The sequence below is a fragment of the Colletotrichum destructivum genome, chromosome 8 (genome assembly GCF_034447905.1).
Source record: "Colletotrichum destructivum chromosome 8, complete sequence".
In the NCBI taxonomy this organism is placed as follows: Eukaryota; Fungi; Ascomycota; class Sordariomycetes; order Glomerellales; family Glomerellaceae; genus Colletotrichum; species Colletotrichum destructivum.
The window spans coordinates 2,052,705-2,073,066 of NC_085903.1; the positions used below are offsets into that span (position 1 = coordinate 2,052,705).

The window sequence follows — 20,362 nt, forward strand, 5'->3', positions numbered from 1 at the left end:
TGACCTGAGCAGAGAGTCGGCTCTGTCTGGGCCGCAGTTGAGCCTAGAGCAAGCTCACGGGTTCCGGCTCTTGCGCTCAGAGAGCATACGGTGGCTATGGAATCGTTCGTTTCGATGCCCCCACACTTGACGCAAAATGCGTACCAAGTAACGATGCAGCAGTCGTCGGCTGAGGTGCGGTGTCCTGCGGTTCTTTCTCAAGCCCCAGTAGCTACAAAGAGGCTTGGTGTATCATGATATCAGAATCATGTCAGAAATGACTTGTGGGAGCAAGTGAAGTGCCATAGCAACAGGTCTAAACATGAAACTCCGAGCATAGTTCCCTACTTCTTCGCGTTTCTCCAAACAAGTAGATGTGCTCTTGCGTTGTCTCTCGTCATTCAGCAGTGTCCACCAACTTCTCTTGATAATACTTCACTTAAGCAGAAATTACAGAACAATAACAGTTCTCTGATTAAACGTGATTAGACGAAGAGAGACCGAGAAGAGTCAGGAAAGAGACGTTATACTTAGCAGTTCAGACGCAGTAGATGAATCCAATGGCCAAGTTGTCGATTTTGGTACACAAATGATCGTCACTTGGGGCCAGCGTGCGGTTTTTGATTCTCTCTAAAGTCGACGATTATGCTATTATGCATCCCTAATGTCTTTAATAATGAAATCCACCTTTCCATCCATTTCAGTATGACTCTAACCAGTTGGACATGCCATTCCAAATTGCATCATCTCATGAATCGTAAATACAGCGCCTATCATCCCCTACATGCTACTTATACTGCGAGCGCGGGAGTTGGACGTATCATTCCGTTGCTGAACTGCTCAGACTCCACCACAAAGTTATCAAAGGTGCCGGGCTTCTCGCCAGGAGGGCTATCAAAAGTCTTGGGACTGGGCGAGAGCGGCGCGGTCGACGACGGCCCGCCGAAGTTGCGGCTGTTTCGCTGCGACGTGTTCCCCGTGCGGGTGGCCAGGAGGCCCAGCCGCGCGGCCAGGGCCTTGAGAGGGGGTAGGCAAAGGCAGACCATTGCCGCCGTGAGCTCGCTGATTGACCACATAGCGGGCTCGACGTTGTACCAAGTGAAGTCGGGCTGGATCTTGAGGAACTGGAGGCGAATGACGGAAATGGCCACAATTCTAATTGGGAACCAAAGTCAGCCGATATTTCTCTTCATGTATTCGGGAGGACAAGGGGGGAATGCTTACAGGAAGCCGAGGCTGAAAATCCCCAGGAGATATAGCTTTTGAGAACGAGGTATCTTGAGTGTGAAGAGCGCGGGCATTGGCAGGAGGAAGATGATGATATCTGTGGCGATGCTGCAAGCCCCGAAGGCGTAGAACAGAACCTGCTGGCCCAAGCATTTGGCGGGGACGCGGTGATCCCAGAAGCCCTCGAGAGGGATACAGAAGATGAAGGACATGACCACAACGCTGGTGCCCCACGACCCGACGATGACCATTGCTACGATGTAGACTTTTCGCATGTGGGTGGTGCACAGCACACGGTAATACTGGAGTAGGAAGGACATCTTAAGGGACAAGTGGCTCAGGCTGTAGAAGAACACGGAACACCAAAAGCACTGGATCGGAATCACCTATTAGCCTTTCAAAGTCGAAGGGGGGCTTCTCTTCCAGACCGAGACGAGCCTACTCACTTTTGAAAACTTGATCATTTGGTCCATTGTGAGTGTCTGTTCGTGTCTTCCGAGACCGTATCGTGTCACTGTTCGTGGTTAGATGAACGGTTTCATGGTTTCAAGCTGCTGGGCTGCCACTCACTGACTGCAATGGAGATTCCACATCCCAACACCGACAACTAGGTGGTCAAGTCAGCTTGACGGCCATCGAGCCTGAGGAAGCGCCAGGGAAGCCCCGATTGATCTTACCAAGGAGAAAGTCGCGGCATAATCGTCCACGCCGACCTTCTTGACAACGTGAAATCGCGTCCAAAGCCGGAGGGCCAACACACTCGTGGCGATGACCATGCACATGGATGTAACGCCCAGGACAATGGGCGACCTGTCCCTCGCCAGCTCCTCGGGGGAGAGCTGTGGTGACTCCATGCTGACGTTCTAGGGAAACGCAATCCGTTGGATATGCGTTTCTGACTCTGGCGTGTCTCGTGAAGTTGGTTACCTGGAAGAAATGCGAAGGGTTCGCGAAAACGATGTGGGGTCAGTTCGTAGGTAGTTATAACAACCCCCTCAGAAACTCGACACGCCTTGCTAGACGTATTTCGCCGCCATGGATGACACCAGCGTTGCCCAGGCCGGGGGCTCAATCGACATGTGGTTGTCGTAGCGGGCGAATGTTTGACGCATGCAGTCGAAGGCGCACTCTAACTAGGGCTGAGAAGGCAGCCTCCGACCCGTAAAAAGATCAGGAATGCGAAGAACACCGAGCCACAGCACACCATTTGCCGCAAATGGATAGTGTTGTCTTGTCGTCCGGAGGGCCTAGAGCTGGCCGCTGCCGTGATCGTCCACACAACACACAACACACACCCCCCGAAGGCACCGAGTCCCGATGGATCAGGGGAGGAGAAGCCTTCGTGGCGTCGTTCTGGCTTATGGAAGCACCATGATCACACCGTTTCCCCAAAGATCAGCCCACGGGACAAAGACTTGTGCGAGATACACATCAGCCACATCCGGGCGACGAACGGCCTGTAGTGGTATCGACAGATCGGAGCGCCGTTCGCTCCTTACGGTTTTGTAGGAGAACGCCAAATCTGAGGCACCAAGGAAGTGCACCTTGTCCATCAGAGGCAGAAACGGATTATAAGTTGGGACACATAGATATGAAAGGGCTTGCTGAAAGAAGGAGAAGGCTGCGAGGGCGACAACCCACGTGGATTTCCTTTCGGCTGCGTCCGTCCGCGCCAGGCCAAGTGGTCAAGACTTGGCCTTCGTAGAGCCCGAGGTGGCTCGAAAGGTACCTGCGCAGAAGGATTAGAAATCAATTTCCACCCTGCCACGGTTGCGTAGTGAGTTATCTAGACCCAGACGTGGGAGTTGCCGAGACATACTGTTTTCCCCCGACGAGCACTGCAACCTACATTACGATGCGGATCTTTCCGCGGGGCGGAATGTAAAACAGCAACGACGTAACGTGATAAGTGAGAGAGATGGTTGATATTGGTTCTAGACCGCGCCAATCAATGCAGCCCCTCTCTCCCCTTTGAAGAGAGGAGGTAAGTGGTTCTTCTGCAATGCGACTCAAGCAAGGCCGTACGTACTCGGTTTCCAATACGAAATCCAAGAAGCAGATTAAGCCTCATTCCGAGGAATGCAGGGCTGCGGCACAGCTCGGGTTGCACGTGGGGTTGGTTGAGGAGCTCGTGGTTGAGCGTGTGGATGTGTGGATGCGCGTTTGCGTGTGTACGTGTGTGCCGCCTCTCATTCGGGGCCAAGACCTGCAAGAGGCCTCAAGCGGCAACGATCTCCACTACAGAGTGATCTGACCGGCTCGCTTCGGTCCCGTTTGGGATCTTCGTCATCCCGTCAGTCTGCCGGCTTTTGCTCTCAAGTGCCGTCCAATGGCCGGGAAGTGTTAAATCCGACTTCACGCGCGACGTGCGATTTTGGTGTGGTGTTGCAACCTGGAGCTGCATCTCATCTGGGAGGAATCGGGGGTTGCTACGATGATGTGCTGCAAATAAAATGGTGGGGGGGAGTCGCCGAGAAGATGACAATGCCTCGGATGGTTCGCGCCCGATGGAGTGATTCGCACACATGGGGTTTCTGGAGGTCGTGGAGTAGTTTTTTTTCTTAGTGCTTAGGAGAGTGGCAGCGAAGAGGAGCAAATATGTGAGAGTCATGTCCTATGGAATTCCAAGAGTCTTCGGGAAATTCATTGCAAAGTGAGGCGATGGCGGACCAAAGTCCGAAATCCACTCTGCGCGATCCGACATCCGTCATCCGTTAGGCAAATGTGTCCAAATTCCCGACAATTTTCAGATTGTTCACGAATATGGCCAAATAAGTGGCTGGCGTGGCCAAGGTCTGAAGGAGACTGGCGGTGAGGAATCAGGATGGGATTGCCCAAAGGGTTGCCAAAAGGAGAGAACTCGTGCTGTTTTTGGCCTCTTGGACCGAAATGTAGTTTCAGGCTGGTGAAGGTGCCAGACTGTCGGTTCCCTCTCGGTTACATGTTGGTAACGCCAATACCTACACATACATGCTGAGGTAGGATTGTTACTCTTGTCAACTGCAAGTCACGCCTTCTTATCCGTAAGTAGGTAGGTACGCAGGAGTTGGTAACCCCCTTGCAAGGGACGGTCCTGCACCCTGGCGAATCAGCGGGATTGGCGCAGGAAGCCTGCAGGTGCGGGACATCACACACACATGCTGCAGTTCTTCAGCGGAACAAGAAAAAAAGAAGGAAAAGGCTACGCCCCCGGTTGATGACTGACCAATTGTCAGCAGCAGCCGCAGGAGTTTCTCCGAGAATTGAATGCAACCTCACCCCTCGCCCCAGCACCGCACCTGCATCTGCATCGCCCATCACTCTGCATTGAACTATTGGGCCCCGTCAAAAAGGGGGGGGAAGCAAGGAGAGAGAGGCAAAAGGGCTGGAGCAAGTCCTCTGTTTACAACTCGACTCATTGGCTACGTTGGAAGGGTCAAGTGGGCGGAAGGGGGTCAGCAGTGAGTGATATTGCCCGTAGCTGGGTATCGGACCCCAAAAACAGCTCACTCTGACACTTTCATCCCGTCCGTTCGTCCGCCTGTTCGTCTATCCGTCACGTCCGAGAGTCTTTGATATTAATACCACGTGGGACCGTTCCGGGTCTTCCGCCGCAGTTCCAAGGAGACTGTCTGCTTATTTATACTGCAGGGTGTCGTTCAGCCATGCTGAGGAAGAGGGGGAAGAAGAAAACGAAAAAAGATTCGATTGTCTTTGAAAATAAAAGAGGCTAGAAGAAACGTTTGGGGTATACTCGTCGTTACAACGCTAAACACCGCCCTTCCGTGGAATATCCCCCCATCCTTCCCACATTCCTCCAGATACCTCGGGATAAGCCATCCCCGGAAACGAAGAATGACGACGACAACGACCTGGGAGAGGCCAGCAGCATCAGCCGCAGTAGCAGCATGAGCATGTAAGATTGGTTCCCCGGCCTCTCTCGGGGTTGTCATCGGATCGGGACCGCAAAAAAAAAAAAAAAAAATCCAGCCCCCCTCGACAACGCACGCCATGCAGGCTATCTCGTGTCGGTGGACCGCGTGGACGAGGTCGCCCTGCTGCTCCCTGTCTCCTGGAGAATCTTGGCCTCTTCCAGTGCCTCTCTCCGGGCGAACTCGTCGAGAAGCTTGTGCGCGGTTTCCAGAGGCAGGTCGACAATCATTGCCGCCAAGTACTGCGGTTGTGGAAACAAGATCGAGTCAGTCCGATGCAGCTCCTCATGCAGCTAAAAAAAACAAAAAAACAAGCGGTTGATCCTGAATCCTATCACGCTGCAGGCGACGGTGGTGATGATGATGACGGATGGGGCAAGGGACACAGACAGCATGGGGAAGCGTGTGGCGACCAGAACGACGAGAGAAAAAGAGACTTACCTGGGGGAAGACGTTGGACGGGTGGTACTTGAACTCCTCCATCATGCGGTTCAGGCGCAGAACCTGCTTCCAGGGCACGATGGTGTCGCCAATGAGAAAGGTGGGAAACCGGGCCATGGCGACCTCCTCGAGGATCCAGCGGCGCTGGAAGTAGGGACGGCTCATGAAGTCGTTGCAGCCGACCCAGTGCGGCATCATGAAGGGGATCTCGCCGGCGGGCCCCGGGGACCAGAGGTGCGTGATGGACTCGGCCCATTTGTGCGCTGGCGCGTAGTGCTCGGGGTGCTTCTCCCGGTCGCCGGGGTCGCCCCAGTGGGGCGGGATGGCGTCCTCGATCTGGGCGAGGGCGGCCATGCCGACGTCCGTATGCTCTGTCTTGTCGCCCAGCCAGCCGACGACGAGCTCCGCGTTACGGTAGACGTTGCGCATGTCCGAGTTCTGCTTGGACTTCTCCAGGTCGTCGCGCTGGTTGACGCACAGGAAGTCGCACCACACCCGCAACGCCCGAGGCTCGTTGTCGCTGGCACGCGAGCTGCTGAGCCCGAAGAGCTGCCTCAGCCACCTCGGCGCGCCATGGGGCCTCCGCGCCGGCGTGCGCTGGAAGCGCTGCGAGATGGTCGGGTAGAAGACGGCGCGCACATGCTTGAGCGCCTGCGACAGGTGCGTCGTGATGGTGATGGGCTGCCCACTAACGTAGATCTTCTCGGTTTCCGAGGCGTCGCCGTAGAGCGACGAGAGAGCGATGTACTCGCGCGACAGCTCGTCGGTGAGCCGGACCGTAACGAGGCGGCACTCGACCGGGTCAGTGATGCTGCGCGCTGACTGAATCTCGAGCAGGCGGATCTCGCGCTTCGACGGATCCAGACGCCTGTATGCGATACTCATGATGCAGGTTGGAGGAGGGACGGCCGGGGGGGAGAGGTAATCAGGTCCGTCCTGTGGGGGTGTATGTGTGTGTCTCTCTGTCTCTGTCTCTCAAATTCGACCAAATAGAGACAAATTGCAGTGAACACGGAGAGGAGAAAACGAGTCCTCTTTTTTCCCCTTTCCTTTCCTTCTTCTTTCCCCTTCGTTGCTCCTCTTCCGGAGGAGGGGGGGGGGGGGGGGGGGGGGGTGGCGTCCGGCCTTTCAGAAAGCTCCCGTTGGTTCGTCACTCCAGTTTCTTCCGTTTCCAACGGCGAGCCGAGCTGTGGGAGAGTGGAAAGCGGCAGGGTAGGGGTGGGTTTCCAAAGGCTGCAGATGTATCTCCTGTCGCACCAACACAATGCAACGGCAGACGAGAAGCGCGTCCAGCGACGCACGCAGGACGGGATGGCGGCGTTTATACCAAGATGGCTCAAAATGCGGGCCCAACGGCTCGGGCAGGGTATCTCTGGGGACAGGATGTCTGCGGCATCGCGCTATCGGTTACGACCAGCACCACCTGGCTATCATACCCTCCCCTCGGTTGAGATTTTCAAGGCACAGGGGTCCGGCCAGAGTGGCAGAAAAGACAAAGGGAGGGGAGTCGTGTGTCGGTGTCGACTTCGCAGGGTATGTAGTACAGAGTACACACACAAACAAATACACCCCAATTACGGATACACCGTACATAATAGCGGTGGGGTGTAGAGGTAACATGTCCCATTGCCGTGTTGCCACTATCGGGTTCTCGGCGGAGCAGAGAGCTAGCTGTTGGCAACTATTTAGCCGCTCGCCTGTTGGCGGCAAAACTGTTGGTTGTCAAAGTTGCTGGCCATTGCCAACGAGTTGTGTTTGCTCGGCTCCATTTTCTTCTCCTCTAGGGATACATGCTGCGCAATCTGTCTAACAGTTGCGAGGTCGGCAAGCCTCTGGCGAGCTCCTCGCTCCGGGACGCGTTTTCGTATTATTTTCTTGTCGGGGTGGGGAGGGGGGGGGGGGGGTGGTGGTAAAGTTCGCCATCAGAGATATCGTACGGATCGTCTAATATCCGCACTCGTCCCCCAATCGCGAGTCTAGGTCCAGTCTTCTTTTTCTTCTTTTCCTTCTTCTCTTTCTTCTCTGACAGAAGCGGCCATGTAACCCTACATTGTCCCTTGGTCACCTGGAGTGGAACCAGCAGAAAGAGAGAGAGAAAGAGAGAAAGATAAAGAGAGAGAGAGAGAGAGAAAGCGCCCGTTATGGTTTGCTGCGTGCGGTCTTTGCTGACCCGAAAACATCATGGCCAGATCCTGAATATTATGATTCCATCCATGATCCGTCCCCGGCAAGGTTTTCCACCCGCAATCTCCCTGTGAGGTAAGAGGTATCCGTATCTATACATCCATCCCTACAGAGAGTACAGAGTACACTTGTCCTACTCGATGCAAACAGAGCCGTTGGGGACGGTGGACGATGTGTGTCTCCCCTTCTCCCACCTGTTGCCCCGTACGGAGTACACCGCATGGCCCTTGGCGCCGTTGACGGCACCCAAACCGAAAAGTGAGAGATGATCATGCCATGTTTTGGGACTGGGTTTTTTTTCTGATGAACCCCGGATGACCCCCACTTCGTCCGAGCATGGGATGGCATGTCGCACCGGCTTTTGTGCTCCTCTTATTCTCTCTTTTCTGGAATGTCCCCACCGGCTCCTGACTCGGTACCCTCGACTGCGCAGCACGTGCGTCGTCATCGCCGGATCGGGGAGCTCGAATGGGAGAGGCGAGCATGACCGAAACTAACACTTCTTGCTCGCTGAATCGCAGACCGGAAATAAAGCCACATGGGGGCAGGTGTTGTTGTTCAGATATGAAACGAGACATCCACAATTTGCGTGTGATTTGACGGTGGGTTTCGGGACAGAATCGCCCAGATCGGAATTATTGCTCCCCAAGCACAACACTCATACGATATAAACCAATTGCTTGCTATTCGTGCAGCATAGTGTGTACGAATACCCTCGAGGGCATGGCCCCGGACCTTCCTCCGGTCACATCTGCGGCATCAAGTTTGTGTGTTTTCCTTCCTTGACCACCTGGCCGCCCCCACTGACACTTGTCAACTGGGTCTCGATCCCTCCAAGAGACCCCTGACCGGCTCATCCCACAATGGATACAAGGGGGCCGAGCAGTGTACATCCGGTATACTAGACGGGCGAAGTCTGTACACCTACCGACATCTTAGCGGGAAGCCAAACGTGCAGACACTGGCAAGGGCGGCTATCGTCGATTCCACACAATCCTCTCATCAACACTGCCAAGGAAGTGCCTAGCAGTCCGCAACATGAGGTTTGCGCGCCGCTTGTCCATCTCGTCACAACCAGCTTGCTCCAGAATATGGACCCGAGACGATGCATCCTTACCCACACTCCTCAATTATCGCCTTCCCTGACCAGGACAGCCGTCTAGTCCTACGCTATTCATAAAGGTCCAGGTCTCCCCCGTCTGCTCGTTTCATGGATATGGCCGTGAGGATCTAGTCTGTGCTTCTTTTCTAGACCGAACCCGCCTTCACCGACTATTCATATCCAGTATAATCCTGCCACATTCCTCCCCCTTCCTTACCCTTTTCGCCCAAGAGGAGAGGCCCAAGAAAGCCTAAAATCTCGCCGCCAATGATCAGTCCGTCCCAACTCAGCCTTGGGGCACACGACGCCGCCGTCTCGGCTGCGAATCCGGTGTTCCGGATCCTTAGCTCCCTGTGGGGTTTGCTCGCGCCGAAGCGAATCCGTCTCGAAGATGACCTGGCAAAGGAGCCCGAAAGGCTGGCCTCTCTTGTCAAGCCCATCTGTACAGATATGCTGGAAGAGCTGAGCTATCCCGGGGTCCCCAAACTCAAGAGAGAGTCGGTCGAAGCCCTGCTAAAATACATGTACATGAGGGCCGTCGACATCGGCTACCCCCTCGACACTCCCATCTCCGCAAAAGCGTTCCGCTTGGGTTACTCACTGGGACTGGCACGTGTACCCCCTTCCTTACTACTTCCGAACCTTGCTCTAAGAACGGCCTTGGGGCCTTGTCAAATTCTCGAACAAAAAAGAATGAAAGAACCAAAGTGATGCAATTGCTGACGAGCTGGCAGCTCTGTCATCCCGGTCACCCAACAGAAGTGCAGGGTTTCGTTGGCCTCTTTACATGGCTCGTGGTCCAGTACGATGATATCGTCGGTCAGAACGATGAGATGGCCGAGGCCCAGCTCTTTCAGAAGCGTTTCTTCAACGGCGAGACCCAGCCCAACGCCATGCTGGAGGGACTGGCAGGCCTCCTCCGGGAAGCCCCTCGCCTGTTCGACCCCGTCATGGCCAACCTGCTGCAGATATCGACCCTTAAATTCTTGACTTGCAACCTTCTTGAGCGCCACGACGGTTTCCGAAACATGCCTGTCACGCGGTCAGGAGTCAAGTTCCCAGACTTTCTCAGAGACCTGTCGGGCATCAACGTCGCCTACGCTGTCTTCTGCTTCCCCAAGGCCCAGTACCCCGACGTTGGGCAGTACCTGGAAGCCATCCCTGACATGGCCAGGTTTATCGACATTTCGAACGACGTCATGTCGTAAGTACCATTGACTTTGTGGTCTCTTCCCCTTTTTTCCCCCTTGAATACTTTGCTGATGGATGACCTTGTCCTCCCCGCTCCCTAGTTTCTACAAAGAGGAGCTCAGTGGCGACACGAGAAATTACGTGCACAATCGCGCGATGGCGACCGGGAAGCCGGTACTCACCGAGCTTGAGGAGGTCAAGAACGAGGTGGTAGAAGCCGCTAAGCGGGCCTCGGCAATCCTCAAGGGGCGTGGCAGATACGAACAGTCCCTACGCGAGAGTGTTCGAGGACTGCTGGCGATGCACACGGCGAACCCCAGGTACAGGCTAGGAGACTTGGGCCTGGCCGAGGAGCATCCCCTGGGCCCCTTCGAGGACCAGATCGGTGAGCTATTCGACAGGATGAAAGCGTGAATTTGGGTCGCTCTCCCTTTTTCCACTGAATTTTTTTTTCTTTTTTTTGGGTTTGCAATTTCAAGAGGCATATGATATCCCCTGGGAGGCTTTCTGAGGTTTTGTTTTCTTTTTGCTCTGGGGTTTCGATATACCGCTTTGTTTTACTGGGTTGGCTGATTCGGGTTCTGTTAATGATGGTTGTTGGAACGGTGCCCGTGGTGGTTGAGGGTGAGACGGTATTGTAATCGAAAACAACGGGCAGTACCCGTTGAGAGAATTCCTGGAACAGACTTATTATATGGTTCTTTCTTATGACAGCGCTGTTCAATCTCTTCCACTTCACGTTTGCAAGAATCTTTTTTGGGACCCCCCCCTCCCCTCCCCCCTATCGAAGGATTCCATCCCCTGACTGCCCCCCCCAAAAGTGGTGATCGACATGTCAAACCCCTTCCTAAGCCATGTCTGGTTCGGCTTAGTCTCAGACAAGGGCCCTGGCCTAACAACCACGAAACCACTATTCAAATGCCGGACTCGAGAATGATGCCAAGACCTCATTCGACCAGGCCCTGAGAGAGCTGGCCGACGACGAGCCGCCTTGAACAGATTGCCCAACAGTCGGCGGTTGACTTGTCAGTTTCGCAGAACTGATAAACCAACCCGCAGAGGCCGTTCCTCTCCGTTAATCTGGGGTATTTTCCCCTGGATGTCTCTCAATCCATGCACATCCTTCATCGTCCACCGACGAGTTCCCGAGACTCTGGCTGAGTTTACGGGTGCGGATACAGCCGCCGCCTCGCAAGGTTTACAGAGCTATAGACCCGGTGGAACAGGGGGGGGAGGGCGTTCGAATTTCATAAAACCACACGATGGCTGGGAGCCCCGTCGAAGCCGACTCCTCTTTTCACAATCCAGCGCTGGCATCATTTCGGACTCGCCATGTTCTAGAACAGTTCCAGATCAGCGATGTCGGTTTAATGTCGGTCTGACGAAGCAGGGCGGGCTGCATGCTGAATCAGGTGTTTGCAAAGTGTTGAGCCGCTAGCCTTAAGGATGTTACCAAATTGATCGTTGAGCCTGTCTATATAGAGCACGCGACGAGGGAGAGCCGAGGGTTGTAACCGCGTTTCTAAATTTTCACTAAAGGCTGTCATCAAGCTGCTTGGATGACTATATAGCTCAGACACCTCTGCGCCATCATACATGTAAAAAGCACCGTCGGGATGCGAGTTGGACAGAAGGAACCGGGAAAGTTCAATTTTGTTGGCCCAACGCACAAAGAATGTTTGAGTAGAAACAGAAATTGTCATCCGCGCATGGTACAAAATCCACCGATGGCCGAACACCGCGGATGCCGTTTTGCAGTATGAAACCAAGGGAGCGGTTTCACACGACAAAGCTGGTAGTTAAGATAGGGAGGTTTGACTTGGCAGCTTCTGCCGGGGCAGTCCTTGGAGATACCAAAACTGGGGAATTTCTGTTTTGTCGTTTGTCGAGCCTTATAAACAAAAGCGTCAGGGTCTGTGCTGTAAATGTCTCCCTGGATGTGAAGTCCACTGGCTGTTGTTTCAGGTGGGTTACCATCTGTCAATCAACTGCCTGTCCATGACAACCCGAACACCATGGTTAGTTAGTTGGCCAATCAGGTCTTTAAGAATCTTCGACATGTGGCCGAGTCAAGCTGTGCAGCATCTGGTTTCCATTTTGGGAACTTCGCAGGCCATTGTAAAAAGACGTATAAAACATGGAAAGCTGCATACTTAATTGACAATCTGCTTCAAACTCCAACATTGCCTTGAAACATAGAAATTTGGATGTAGCTTTATAAGTGCCAGTTCCCTCCTGTTCGGAACCTGCGTGTTGCACTTTCAGCTGGTCTTCGGCGAGACAAAAGAAAAAAAAGAAAAAAGAAAAGCCGGCATCCCCCCCCCCCCCAAAAAAAAAGACTGACCGCAGTCGCAGGTAAATATCAAGAGACAGCCACAGAAGACCGATCGGACGGTATTGACGACTGAAAGCGTGTATGCAGCTCAGCCGATCAATTCAGATTGACATGACTACGGCTGGCCCGTGTTACAAGAACAAGTTTCTCATAGATATTAAAGCGTCTTCCTGGTCTTCCTGATTGCATCTGCCGATAAAGTCCTCTCCAAAGCAGCCCAATATGTCATTCCATTCCTGAATAGTGTCGAAAATGTGCCTCATAAGCATGCGGACAAAATGTCCGTGCCGGCCTCTTCTGTCGAGTGATTGCCAACCGCAGTCCCCAAACTCCTGCGAGAAGCCGCCTCGGCACGAAAACAGCAACAAGTATCCGTGGACCATCTCGTGGATCAGCATCTCGATAGTCTGCGTAATGGTCCATCTGCCTGCCGAGTCGATGTCGATATCGACGATAGGAAGCGATCCGATGTCGTCGTCACGCAGTTCGACGCGGAAGCTGCTGCGTGAGTTTTCGCAATTCTCGTTGCCGTCTCGAATGGCGATTCGGAGGTAAGACAGCCTCGTTCTCTGGAGGGAAGGGTGTCGTTGAACGCAAGTAAGCCAGCCCTGCAGGAAGTACTCGTCAATCATTCGCGCCACATCGAGAATGTGGTCAAGGTGCTCCCGGCTCCGGCTGTTGTAGAGCTCGTGGAGCCCTTCGATCAAGGCATATTCCAACTTGTCTTGCACGTAGAGTGCACATTTCGGGTCAAGTGAGAGTCCGTGCCGAATGGTTTTCGTCACCAGCTCGCCAACATGATAGGCACCATACTGACCTTCAGGCCCATGCCCAGCTTCTGAATCGGAGCTTCTGGTATTCATGTGTAGATAGCAGGGGCCAAGAGAAATGTCTTATCGATGGTATACGATAGTTAACATGGGTTCCCCCAGATCCCACATGGCTTCTTTTGTATGTCGGGTAGACAGATGGCAGGGTCATCTGAACAATTGAAAAGTGTCTGATATTCTTGTGGTGTGAACAGCGGTGATTCAAATAATCGATGCAGTACACGAAGCTTCAGATCCAGCTACCGCACAATGGTTGTGTGGCCGTCGAGCTTGAAGACCAGAAACAGACCCTCGCATTGTTTTTCACTCGACTGCTAACCTACAAAACACTCAGAGGCCTGGCCCAACAAACAAGCAATAAGACATCTATCGCATACTAGGCGTCGAGTATGCGTTGTGTTTCAAGAATGGCCAGCAGCATTGCTTTCAAGACTGGCCACATGAGATCAATTATGACGGGCTGGTTGGTTGTACGCAATCCAACGTATTAAACAGCTGAAATCACTTGCTATGGTCTTTGTTTACAAGCAGGGTTTCAAAGACAAAGGGGACCCGTTACTGATGAAGAACAACATGCATGGATATTCATTGTTGTAACACACCAGCGTGACGCATTTGCTTTGTCCTGGATGCGTCCCTATTGAATCTTGATTGCCCGCATGGTGCCTTAGCCCCTAACCCTAGCATACTTGACAGATGTAAAACACTCAAAGAAGACAAGACGTGTATAGATCTTGACTCATACATAACTGTCAAAGGGTGTCAAATGTCTGCGTCATATTCACAGGTCGTCATTAAACCGACTACTGTGTTCAACACCTCATAGAGAAAAGTCAAGTCTCATTTGATTATATCTTCGAAGCGAAGGTCGTATAAGATTTTGTGCTGTAATCCAAGTCGATAAACTGAAACATTCGCTTTCTAGCGTTCTAGTTCTAGGTGAGTATCGATCTAACCCGTCAATAATGAACCATTCTCTTCTTCAACGTTTCCGTTCCTCGTCGGGCTCAAAAAAGGTCTTCCAATTCCTTCAAATGACATCACCAAAATACGGGCATCCTCCCCATATTCCATGCTCTCATTGGTAATACCACGTCTGTGGTATGAGAGCGAACGGGATGACAAGACCACTGACGCTAAGAGGATCGTTCGATAGCAGCCCACCACTTTCAGATCTATGAAGTCAGCCTAGAAGTAGAGAATTGAAAGGCTGTCCATTCGACAACAGAGACGCAGGGGACTAAAGAAGCCTGAAAGGAGATTTGGTAAGTCTCAAAATGTGTGAAACTTATAATTTTCCAAAAGTTCTCAAAGTAAGCAAGGAAAAACCGAGGATGGTCAGGCGTTAGGCAGTTATTCACACTTGAAACGATTGCGTTGAAAACAACCCGTTTGATATTGTATTATTCCGATTTATCATTCTCTCTGAACCAGGAAGGGACTTGTCCACTGCCTACAAGTCAAGCTGATATAGCTCAACAAATCTTGGTACCCGCCATCGCCTTGCACAGCCTTCCAAACATTTTGCGACTTCGTACCTGACACGAAAACGCAAACCGCTTGCAATCGATGGCCCCATCTCCTTTGTTTTGTTATTCATAGCTTTGCAGAAGAAAACACGAACAAGAAGAAACGACTGTGAACTTCATATGGGCTTCGCAGCGAGCCACCAAACGCGCTGCCCCTTACTCCGAGACGAGATCCTGTCACCCCTCTTCCACAACTGAAGCCCAAAGTCCTCGTACGGATGGATGGCGTCGTCAGTGAGCCCAAACTCTCGCAGCCCGGGTGCCCAGCTCTGGATCTGGCCCACGACAGCCTTGAGCAGCGCGACAAATGCGAGGCCATGCCCACCGCCGTCCGCATCGCAGTGCATGACGTTGAAGTCCACCTCGCACTGGTCCCGGCGGCAGGAGAACAGCAGCAGATACGCGTGTACCATCTCATGAACCGCGACCTGGACAATCTCTTTGAGCGGCAGTGATGTACTCGTGCCGTCAACGTGGTGGCGGGCCGTGCTCAGGCGGATGACGATGCTAGGGCCGCCAGGCTTGCTGGAGCGGAGGAGCTGCGTCCAACCCACACGACCCCGCGACTGTCCAACTTCGAGAAGGACGGGATGTGAGCCGTGATTAACCTGAGGGGTCGGGAAGAGCAAGCCCAGAAGGCATAGCTCGTCGATAGCTTTCATGAGAGAAAAGATGGTGTCGGCGGAGACGACAATCGGGCCTGTTTCGGCTCCTTGTTCAGATAAAACGTGGGCGACGGTAGCCTTCAGCGACTTTTCGCATGTGGTCCACTGGATCGGTCCCAAGATGCTTTCGGATAGGGTGATGGCGACATCGTTTATATTACATGACTGCGGCTCGGGGAGGTTGTTATTTTGGCGGGCTTTCCGCGAGTAGTGCTGGCAGTGTTGAGGGAGAAATCTGGCTCGCTTCGATTCTGCCATCTCGACCTGTTTCGTCATTGTATGGAGACGATCACAACGATGCTTTTCTTTCTAGCGGGCGCGTTGCTGGTATAATCATTTTGTAGACCCCCAGTCGGTCTCGCGGCAACGCTTGGGTGCATCTTGCACATCTGACAGCTGTCGCAGCCTGGGCACGCTCCCCTCAAAACGGTACCAAGAGAGGCGCATGGTTTCGAAGCAGAGGCCTGATCGACTTGAACCTCCTCGTCGGCGACATTGGGTGATGCAATCAAGTTGTGTGCGCTTCATAGCGGCCTTTGCAGCTGCCTTGTTGTCAACACCAACTGCAAGAGCCATACGGCGGAGGGTGGAGGGGCGGACAGGTCTGGTGACGATGCCGCCGCCGCTTGTTTGATATGACATGGTTAAGGGTAGTGATGCTACCCGCCAGAGCGAGCTGATTGAAACAAGATCTAGTCAATGATGAGGCAGAAGATGAGAGGGATTACAAGATGATACCATGATATGATAACCCGACCGCCGACCAGTAACGATGCACCATGGAACCCCCCAATGCTGGTAGAAACGCCTGAAGTAATAGATGGAAGAACTCCGTCGCCATGCTTGATGTATTTTTTAACCCCAATCAGACCCGCCTTGCCATAGGCACCAGACAAAACAAGATAAAAACGTGTTATACACAGGTCGGAGATGTGTCCCCACATCCCCTAAACGTATGACGGGACAACTGAGTTCGGGGTGTTGCCGTAACTCAGAGCTACGGCACTCCTCCGGTCGTCGGGACAGGCCCATCGCCCGTCGTATGTGGAGGGTCTGATGTGTGACTCATAATACCGTTCGCGATGGCTCGACATTTGCCTGCTGGGCACGTAGTCGTCCGGGCACAAGCGCCGGCCACGTGGCTCGCGAATCTCACCTTCTTCCAGGGGGTCCACTTCTTCAAAGTCCTCCTCAGCCGTGGTGGGGTTGGTGGACGTGGGACTGCTGCCCCGGCTGACGGAGAAGTATCCGCGGTGGTCATTGATGCAGCAATCCCATCGGTCTTGTGATCGATATCGACGTCTTTCGTAATGTTGGTGGTCGTAATGTGTATGATGATTAGGGCTGAGGTACCCTTGGGTCTCGAGAAATCCGGCTCTGAATGGTGTGTCCATGTAGCTCGCATCATCAACCGGGAGATGATGTTCGTCTTCCCGAAAGTGGTCCAGGTCGGCTTCCATGTTTTGGAGGTGCAGGTTATCCGAACCAGCCCAGAGGTCAATGAGCTCTGCAATCCTCCGGAACCCCACCGTGTGGCCTCCACATTCACGGGCCTTGACACCGCATTTGATAAAGAGGTAGCTGTGAATAAGCTCGTGCAAAAAGGTGGAAATGAGCAGTCGTCGGTTGTATTTCTTGTTCTTGAGGATGGGGTTGGAGAGGACGATGAGGGTCTCAAAGCCACCCATTTTGGATCGTCGGAGAGCCGTAGTGCCGATGATGTGATCCTTGTACTGGGCGCTGGATGCATGAGACCAGTCCCATGTGACGCGCTGGGATAGGCTGTTGTGGAAGAAGATCTCGTTGGCGGCAGAAAAGATGCTCTCCAAAGCAGCGTTGTCAATGGAGAATTCCGCCTCCCGAGAACGCGGCCGGATGAGTGACCTCAGAATTCTCTCATGCTGAGTATCCTTCGTCCTCCGCCGGCCAAGGTGCAATCGGTCTTCAACAAGTCTGGCCGCGGCGTGGTCATCCAGAAGCCTCACGTCTTCGTCATTTTCGGCACTGTAGATGTTCGTGTCTGAAGAGATGGAAAGGCCGGAGGCGGTTCGCTCCATTTGCGATGAGCTGACTTCGGCGTCGGCCGGATCGGGTGGTGGCGATGTTTGCTCTCGGATGACTAAGAAGGAGAGATTCTGAATGGGCACCGACGCCTGTGGTGAATAGACATGCTGTGTGTCCGAGGTGAGATGCGAGATCCGAGCCTTCTTGTGCGTAGGTTTATCGTCGTGTCCGGAAAAATAGTCGTCGTAGAAATCGTTCTCGTCAGGGTGACCAATTCTCCTTTTGCCACCCACAACGTAGAGATCGGGATTGAAGGCGCGGCCCTCGCCCTGGGACAATGACCTTGCCTCCCCACCAACCACCCAAAACGCCATTGAACATGCTTGAGAAATTGCGAATGGAGGAAAAGGACGAAGTGAGAGAGAACGAGCAGAGCTCGGGGGTGTCGGGGGGGAGAAGAATGAAGAATAGCAAGCCCGGGGGGGTCAAGTGAAATACGGGGGGCCAATGTTGGTTTGGTGTCATGTGCGCCCGGAAACCGCATAAAGACCGGTGGAGAAGGGTGGCCGGCGCCCGGTGTCCTGTGTTTGCGTGCGGCAGGGCAGCAAAGGGGAATGGATAGCTCGGGAAGTCCATGTCAACAAAACGAAACACAGGGCCAGCTTCGAGGGTGGAGGAAGTGAGGCGAGGAGCAGATAGTCCCCCCCCCGTTTTCTGTCGGCCAGTCTATTCTTCGAAGAAAGAGAGATGCATGGAGAGACCCAGCTCAAGGCAGTACAGCATTGCATATGGCCCATCAAGGCCCCCCCTTGGCTCGCCCATCTGCAGAATCCTAACCAGCGGAACAAAAACAATGTCGTGGTTTGGGTGGACGCGGAGGGACGATGGTGCTGAGCGGTGAGGGAGGGAGCTAAGACAGACATGCGTGTGCGGCGTTGCGCATCGCAGATTTAGTGCGAGGTCCATCGCTGCCATACCCCGACCGGTGCAAGGAACGTGGCGTTTCCAGTCGAATTGGCGTTGGAACTCGACGAACCTACGCAGTGTAAGCTCCAGACCCCCAACCTTGCCCCGCCCAGGCCAGCTGCCATTGCACGCCTCAATTGCTGTTGCAAGATGATGCTAGGCTGACCGGGCAAGACACTGCTGGCGGTGCGTGCATGCATGCAGGTATAAGCACGGCAGGCCTTGAACGATGTTGTTGTCTTGTAGATATGTAGATCATTAGCCCAACAGCCCTCTCGTCCGCTTCCGTCGTCTGGGTTCTGTGATTGTGTATCGTATCGTATCCCGTGACTGTCAAACGATGGGAATTCCACGAGTCGGCCCAAGTCGATGGTTCATCGAATCAGGTGGGGGATTGGAAGAGAGTCTGGGTTTCGAGGTATGCGAGGGGCGGTGGGGGGAGGAGGAGGGAGAGGCGAGGGAACCGGGGACTGAACGTGTTCAACAAGATCTCTCTATCCGGCAAAGGGGCTGGAACATTGCCATCCGTGATTGGCTCTGCGTCCCCGGCCTCGAATTTTCATTGGTTGCCTCATCTCCGCGCATCGGTCGCTTCCTCGTCGGCTCTGGTCGCCTCCTTAGATGAGGCTTTCCGATTCTCTGGACCATCAAGAGATTGCCATCCACTGAAGCAACGCCCAGCCTCTCTTCTTGCAATCTTGCAGACTTGCAAACCTGCCAAACCTGCCAAACCTGCCCCGGTATCCATGACGACTCGGCATTGGCCCAACGGTCCACGCTTCACGGAACATTATCCGATGCAAGCCCACCCGGATTGGCAAGGCAATGGGCGAGCGCGACCAGGTATCTGACTCCTGCACCTCGTCGAGTCGGGCCAGTGTACTGGAAACAGACATGGCTCCATGACTGCGCCGCGTCGCTGTGCCATGCGATGTGTTTGCGACGCATCAAGGCCTCCTCCCTCCAACCTTTGTGTTTGACAAGGCGCGGCTCGGCGAGACAACGAGCATTGTGGGAAAACGGGAGGCTAGCAGAGTGACGGTGGCATTTTGCTGGAGCTGCATTTGTGACACCACTCGGAGACGAAACAATGCTCTTCGCCTTGTCTTTCGCCAGTGATGGGTCCCGGAGCCCGAGGGTCCAATCGGTGCAGATCTTTGCTGTCTCGGCTCGCGCAGTTTAGGATCTTGCCTGCTCGTATGCCAGGCCGAGTCCAAGTTGGTCCAAGAGGCCATGTAATCCGTATGTAATCCCACAATGCTGTCTGTTCTGAGGCCCGCAACGCCATATTAAGTGCTGGCGCCTGTCGATTGTCGTCAGTCCCCATTTGGCTCAGACGAGACGAGCACGGACTGCGGGCAACCTGAAGTTTATCTGCTTGACTCTTTTTGGTCGAGGCTTCGATAAGAATCCGTAATTCCAGTATCTGCATGCCAGTGGATTTGTGGAGAAATTGGAGTACGTCGTTGCGTCGTGGGATGATGCCGTGATGCCGTCCCAAGATTCATCACTCGATAAGGAGGTATGTTTCGCCTGCCGTGGATCGGCTACGCACTAGCACCTCGAATCCTATGATTGAAAGGCTCGTCCACATACTCCACCAAGTTGAATCGGTGGACTACTGTAGTAAGATTGAGGCATGCTTGGCTCCTGTGCTGTGGATGGAAGGCTTCAGTTGTTGGTCGCGAGTCACGGGTGACGACTGGTGTACAAGCGTCGGCCCGTTGTGGAACTTGACAGCCAAAGGGTGGAACAGGCCTCGGTGCAGACGCTTCCAAGTCGTTGGATGGACCCTGAAATCTTTCAAAGTACCTATCTGTACTGTGGTGCTGCTGCAACTGTAGCAGTTCCCGGAATAGCTTCAAAGTTGCCAAGATGTGTGAGAAGATGGTCGAGTACCATCGTAGGTACTTGATCAGAGACAGGACGAGTCCGTGCTTCTCGACAGAGTCACATTGTTTTGTCTTATCTTATCTTTTCAGCATCTGTGGCCTGAAG

The 20,362-nt window shown here is 53.6% G+C and overlaps 7 protein-coding genes across 7 annotated transcripts; 2 read left to right on the forward strand and 5 right to left on the reverse strand.

The window, feature by feature from the left end:
• Window positions 1-613: 613 nt before the first annotated feature.
• Window positions 614-3,781, reverse strand: CDEST_12486 (uncharacterized protein). Its single transcript, XM_062928642.1, has 6 exons — window positions 3,056-3,781; window positions 1,884-2,935; window positions 1,777-1,813; window positions 1,653-1,720; window positions 1,204-1,577; window positions 614-1,134 (listed from the first exon to the last, which is right to left on the reverse strand). The coding sequence occupies exons 2-6, from the start codon at window positions 2,058-2,060 to the stop codon at window positions 771-773; spliced, it is 1,020 nt and encodes a 339-aa protein (XP_062784693.1). The 5' UTR covers window positions 2,061-2,935; window positions 3,056-3,781; the 3' UTR covers window positions 614-770.
• Window positions 3,782-4,855: 1,074 nt separating this feature from the next.
• Window positions 4,856-6,790, reverse strand: CDEST_12487 (Putative heterokaryon incompatibility). The gene is made up of 2 exons (XM_062928643.1): window positions 5,559-6,790; window positions 4,856-5,359 (listed from the first exon to the last, which is right to left on the reverse strand). The coding sequence occupies exons 1-2, from the start codon at window positions 6,441-6,443 to the stop codon at window positions 5,204-5,206; spliced, it is 1,041 nt and encodes a 346-aa protein (XP_062784694.1). The 5' UTR covers window positions 6,444-6,790; the 3' UTR covers window positions 4,856-5,203.
• A 1-nt stretch (window position 6,791) lies between these two features.
• Window positions 6,792-7,169, forward strand: CDEST_12488 (uncharacterized protein; the record flags this gene model as incomplete). Its single annotated transcript, XM_062928644.1, has 1 exon — window positions 6,792-7,169. Exon 1 carries the CDS (start codon window positions 6,798-6,800, stop codon window positions 7,167-7,169), a length of 372 nt encoding a protein of 123 aa, XP_062784695.1. The 5' UTR covers window positions 6,792-6,797.
• A 1,345-nt stretch (window positions 7,170-8,514) lies between these two features.
• Window positions 8,515-10,746, forward strand: CDEST_12489 (Putative isoprenoid synthase domain superfamily, trichodiene synthase). The gene is made up of 3 exons (XM_062928645.1): window positions 8,515-9,453; window positions 9,579-10,048; window positions 10,137-10,746. The coding sequence occupies exons 1-3, from the start codon at window positions 9,112-9,114 to the stop codon at window positions 10,447-10,449; spliced, it is 1,125 nt and encodes a 374-aa protein (XP_062784696.1). The 5' UTR covers window positions 8,515-9,111; the 3' UTR covers window positions 10,450-10,746.
• Window positions 10,747-12,501: 1,755 nt separating this feature from the next.
• On the reverse strand, window positions 12,502-13,233 carry CDEST_12490 (uncharacterized protein; the record flags this gene model as incomplete). Its single annotated transcript, XM_062928646.1, has 1 exon — window positions 12,502-13,233. One exon carries the CDS (start codon window positions 13,231-13,233, stop codon window positions 12,502-12,504), a length of 732 nt encoding a protein of 243 aa, XP_062784697.1.
• Window positions 13,234-14,528: 1,295 nt separating this feature from the next.
• On the reverse strand, window positions 14,529-15,739 carry CDEST_12491 (uncharacterized protein). Its single transcript, XM_062928647.1, has one exon. It carries the CDS (start codon window positions 15,668-15,670, stop codon window positions 14,846-14,848), a length of 825 nt encoding a protein of 274 aa, XP_062784698.1. The 5' UTR covers window positions 15,671-15,739; the 3' UTR covers window positions 14,529-14,845.
• Window positions 15,740-15,744: 5 nt separating this feature from the next.
• On the reverse strand, window positions 15,745-17,931 carry CDEST_12492 (uncharacterized protein). The gene has a single exon (XM_062928648.1). It carries the CDS (start codon window positions 17,770-17,772, stop codon window positions 16,342-16,344), a length of 1,431 nt encoding a protein of 476 aa, XP_062784699.1. The 5' UTR covers window positions 17,773-17,931; the 3' UTR covers window positions 15,745-16,341.
• Window positions 17,932-20,362: the final 2,431 nt, after the last annotated feature.

Excerpts from the sequence above, each read along its gene's own strand:
- CDEST_12486 (XM_062928642.1), bottom strand. The coding sequence starts at position 2,060 with ATGGAGTCACCACAGCTCTCCCCCGAGGAGCTGGCGAGGGACAGGTCG. Across the intron at positions 1,814-1,883 it reads ATGCCGCGACTTTCTCCTTG|TTGTCGGTGTTGGGATGTGG; the intron begins GTAAGATCAATC and ends TTGACCACCTAG. Across the intron at positions 1,578-1,652 it reads AAATGATCAAGTTTTCAAAA|TGCTTTTGGTGTTCCGTGTT; the intron begins GTGAGTAGGCTC and ends ATTCCGATCCAG.
- CDEST_12487 (XM_062928643.1), bottom strand. The coding sequence starts at position 6,443 with ATGAGTATCGCATACAGGCGTCTGGATCCGTCGAAGCGCGAGATCCGC. Across the intron at positions 5,360-5,558 it reads CGTCCAACGTCTTCCCCCAG|TACTTGGCGGCAATGATTGT; the intron begins GTAAGTCTCTTT and ends CCACAACCGCAG.
- CDEST_12489 (XM_062928645.1), top strand. The coding sequence starts at position 9,112 with ATGATCAGTCCGTCCCAACTCAGCCTTGGGGCACACGACGCCGCCGTC. Across the intron at positions 9,454-9,578 it reads TGGGTTACTCACTGGGACTG|CTCTGTCATCCCGGTCACCC; the intron begins GCACGTGTACCC and ends ACGAGCTGGCAG. Across the intron at positions 10,049-10,136 it reads ATTTCGAACGACGTCATGTC|TTTCTACAAAGAGGAGCTCA; the intron begins GTAAGTACCATT and ends CCCGCTCCCTAG.
- CDEST_12491 (XM_062928647.1), bottom strand. The coding sequence starts at position 15,670 with ATGACGAAACAGGTCGAGATGGCAGAATCGAAGCGAGCCAGATTTCTC.
- CDEST_12492 (XM_062928648.1), bottom strand. The coding sequence starts at position 17,772 with ATGGCGTTTTGGGTGGTTGGTGGGGAGGCAAGGTCATTGTCCCAGGGC.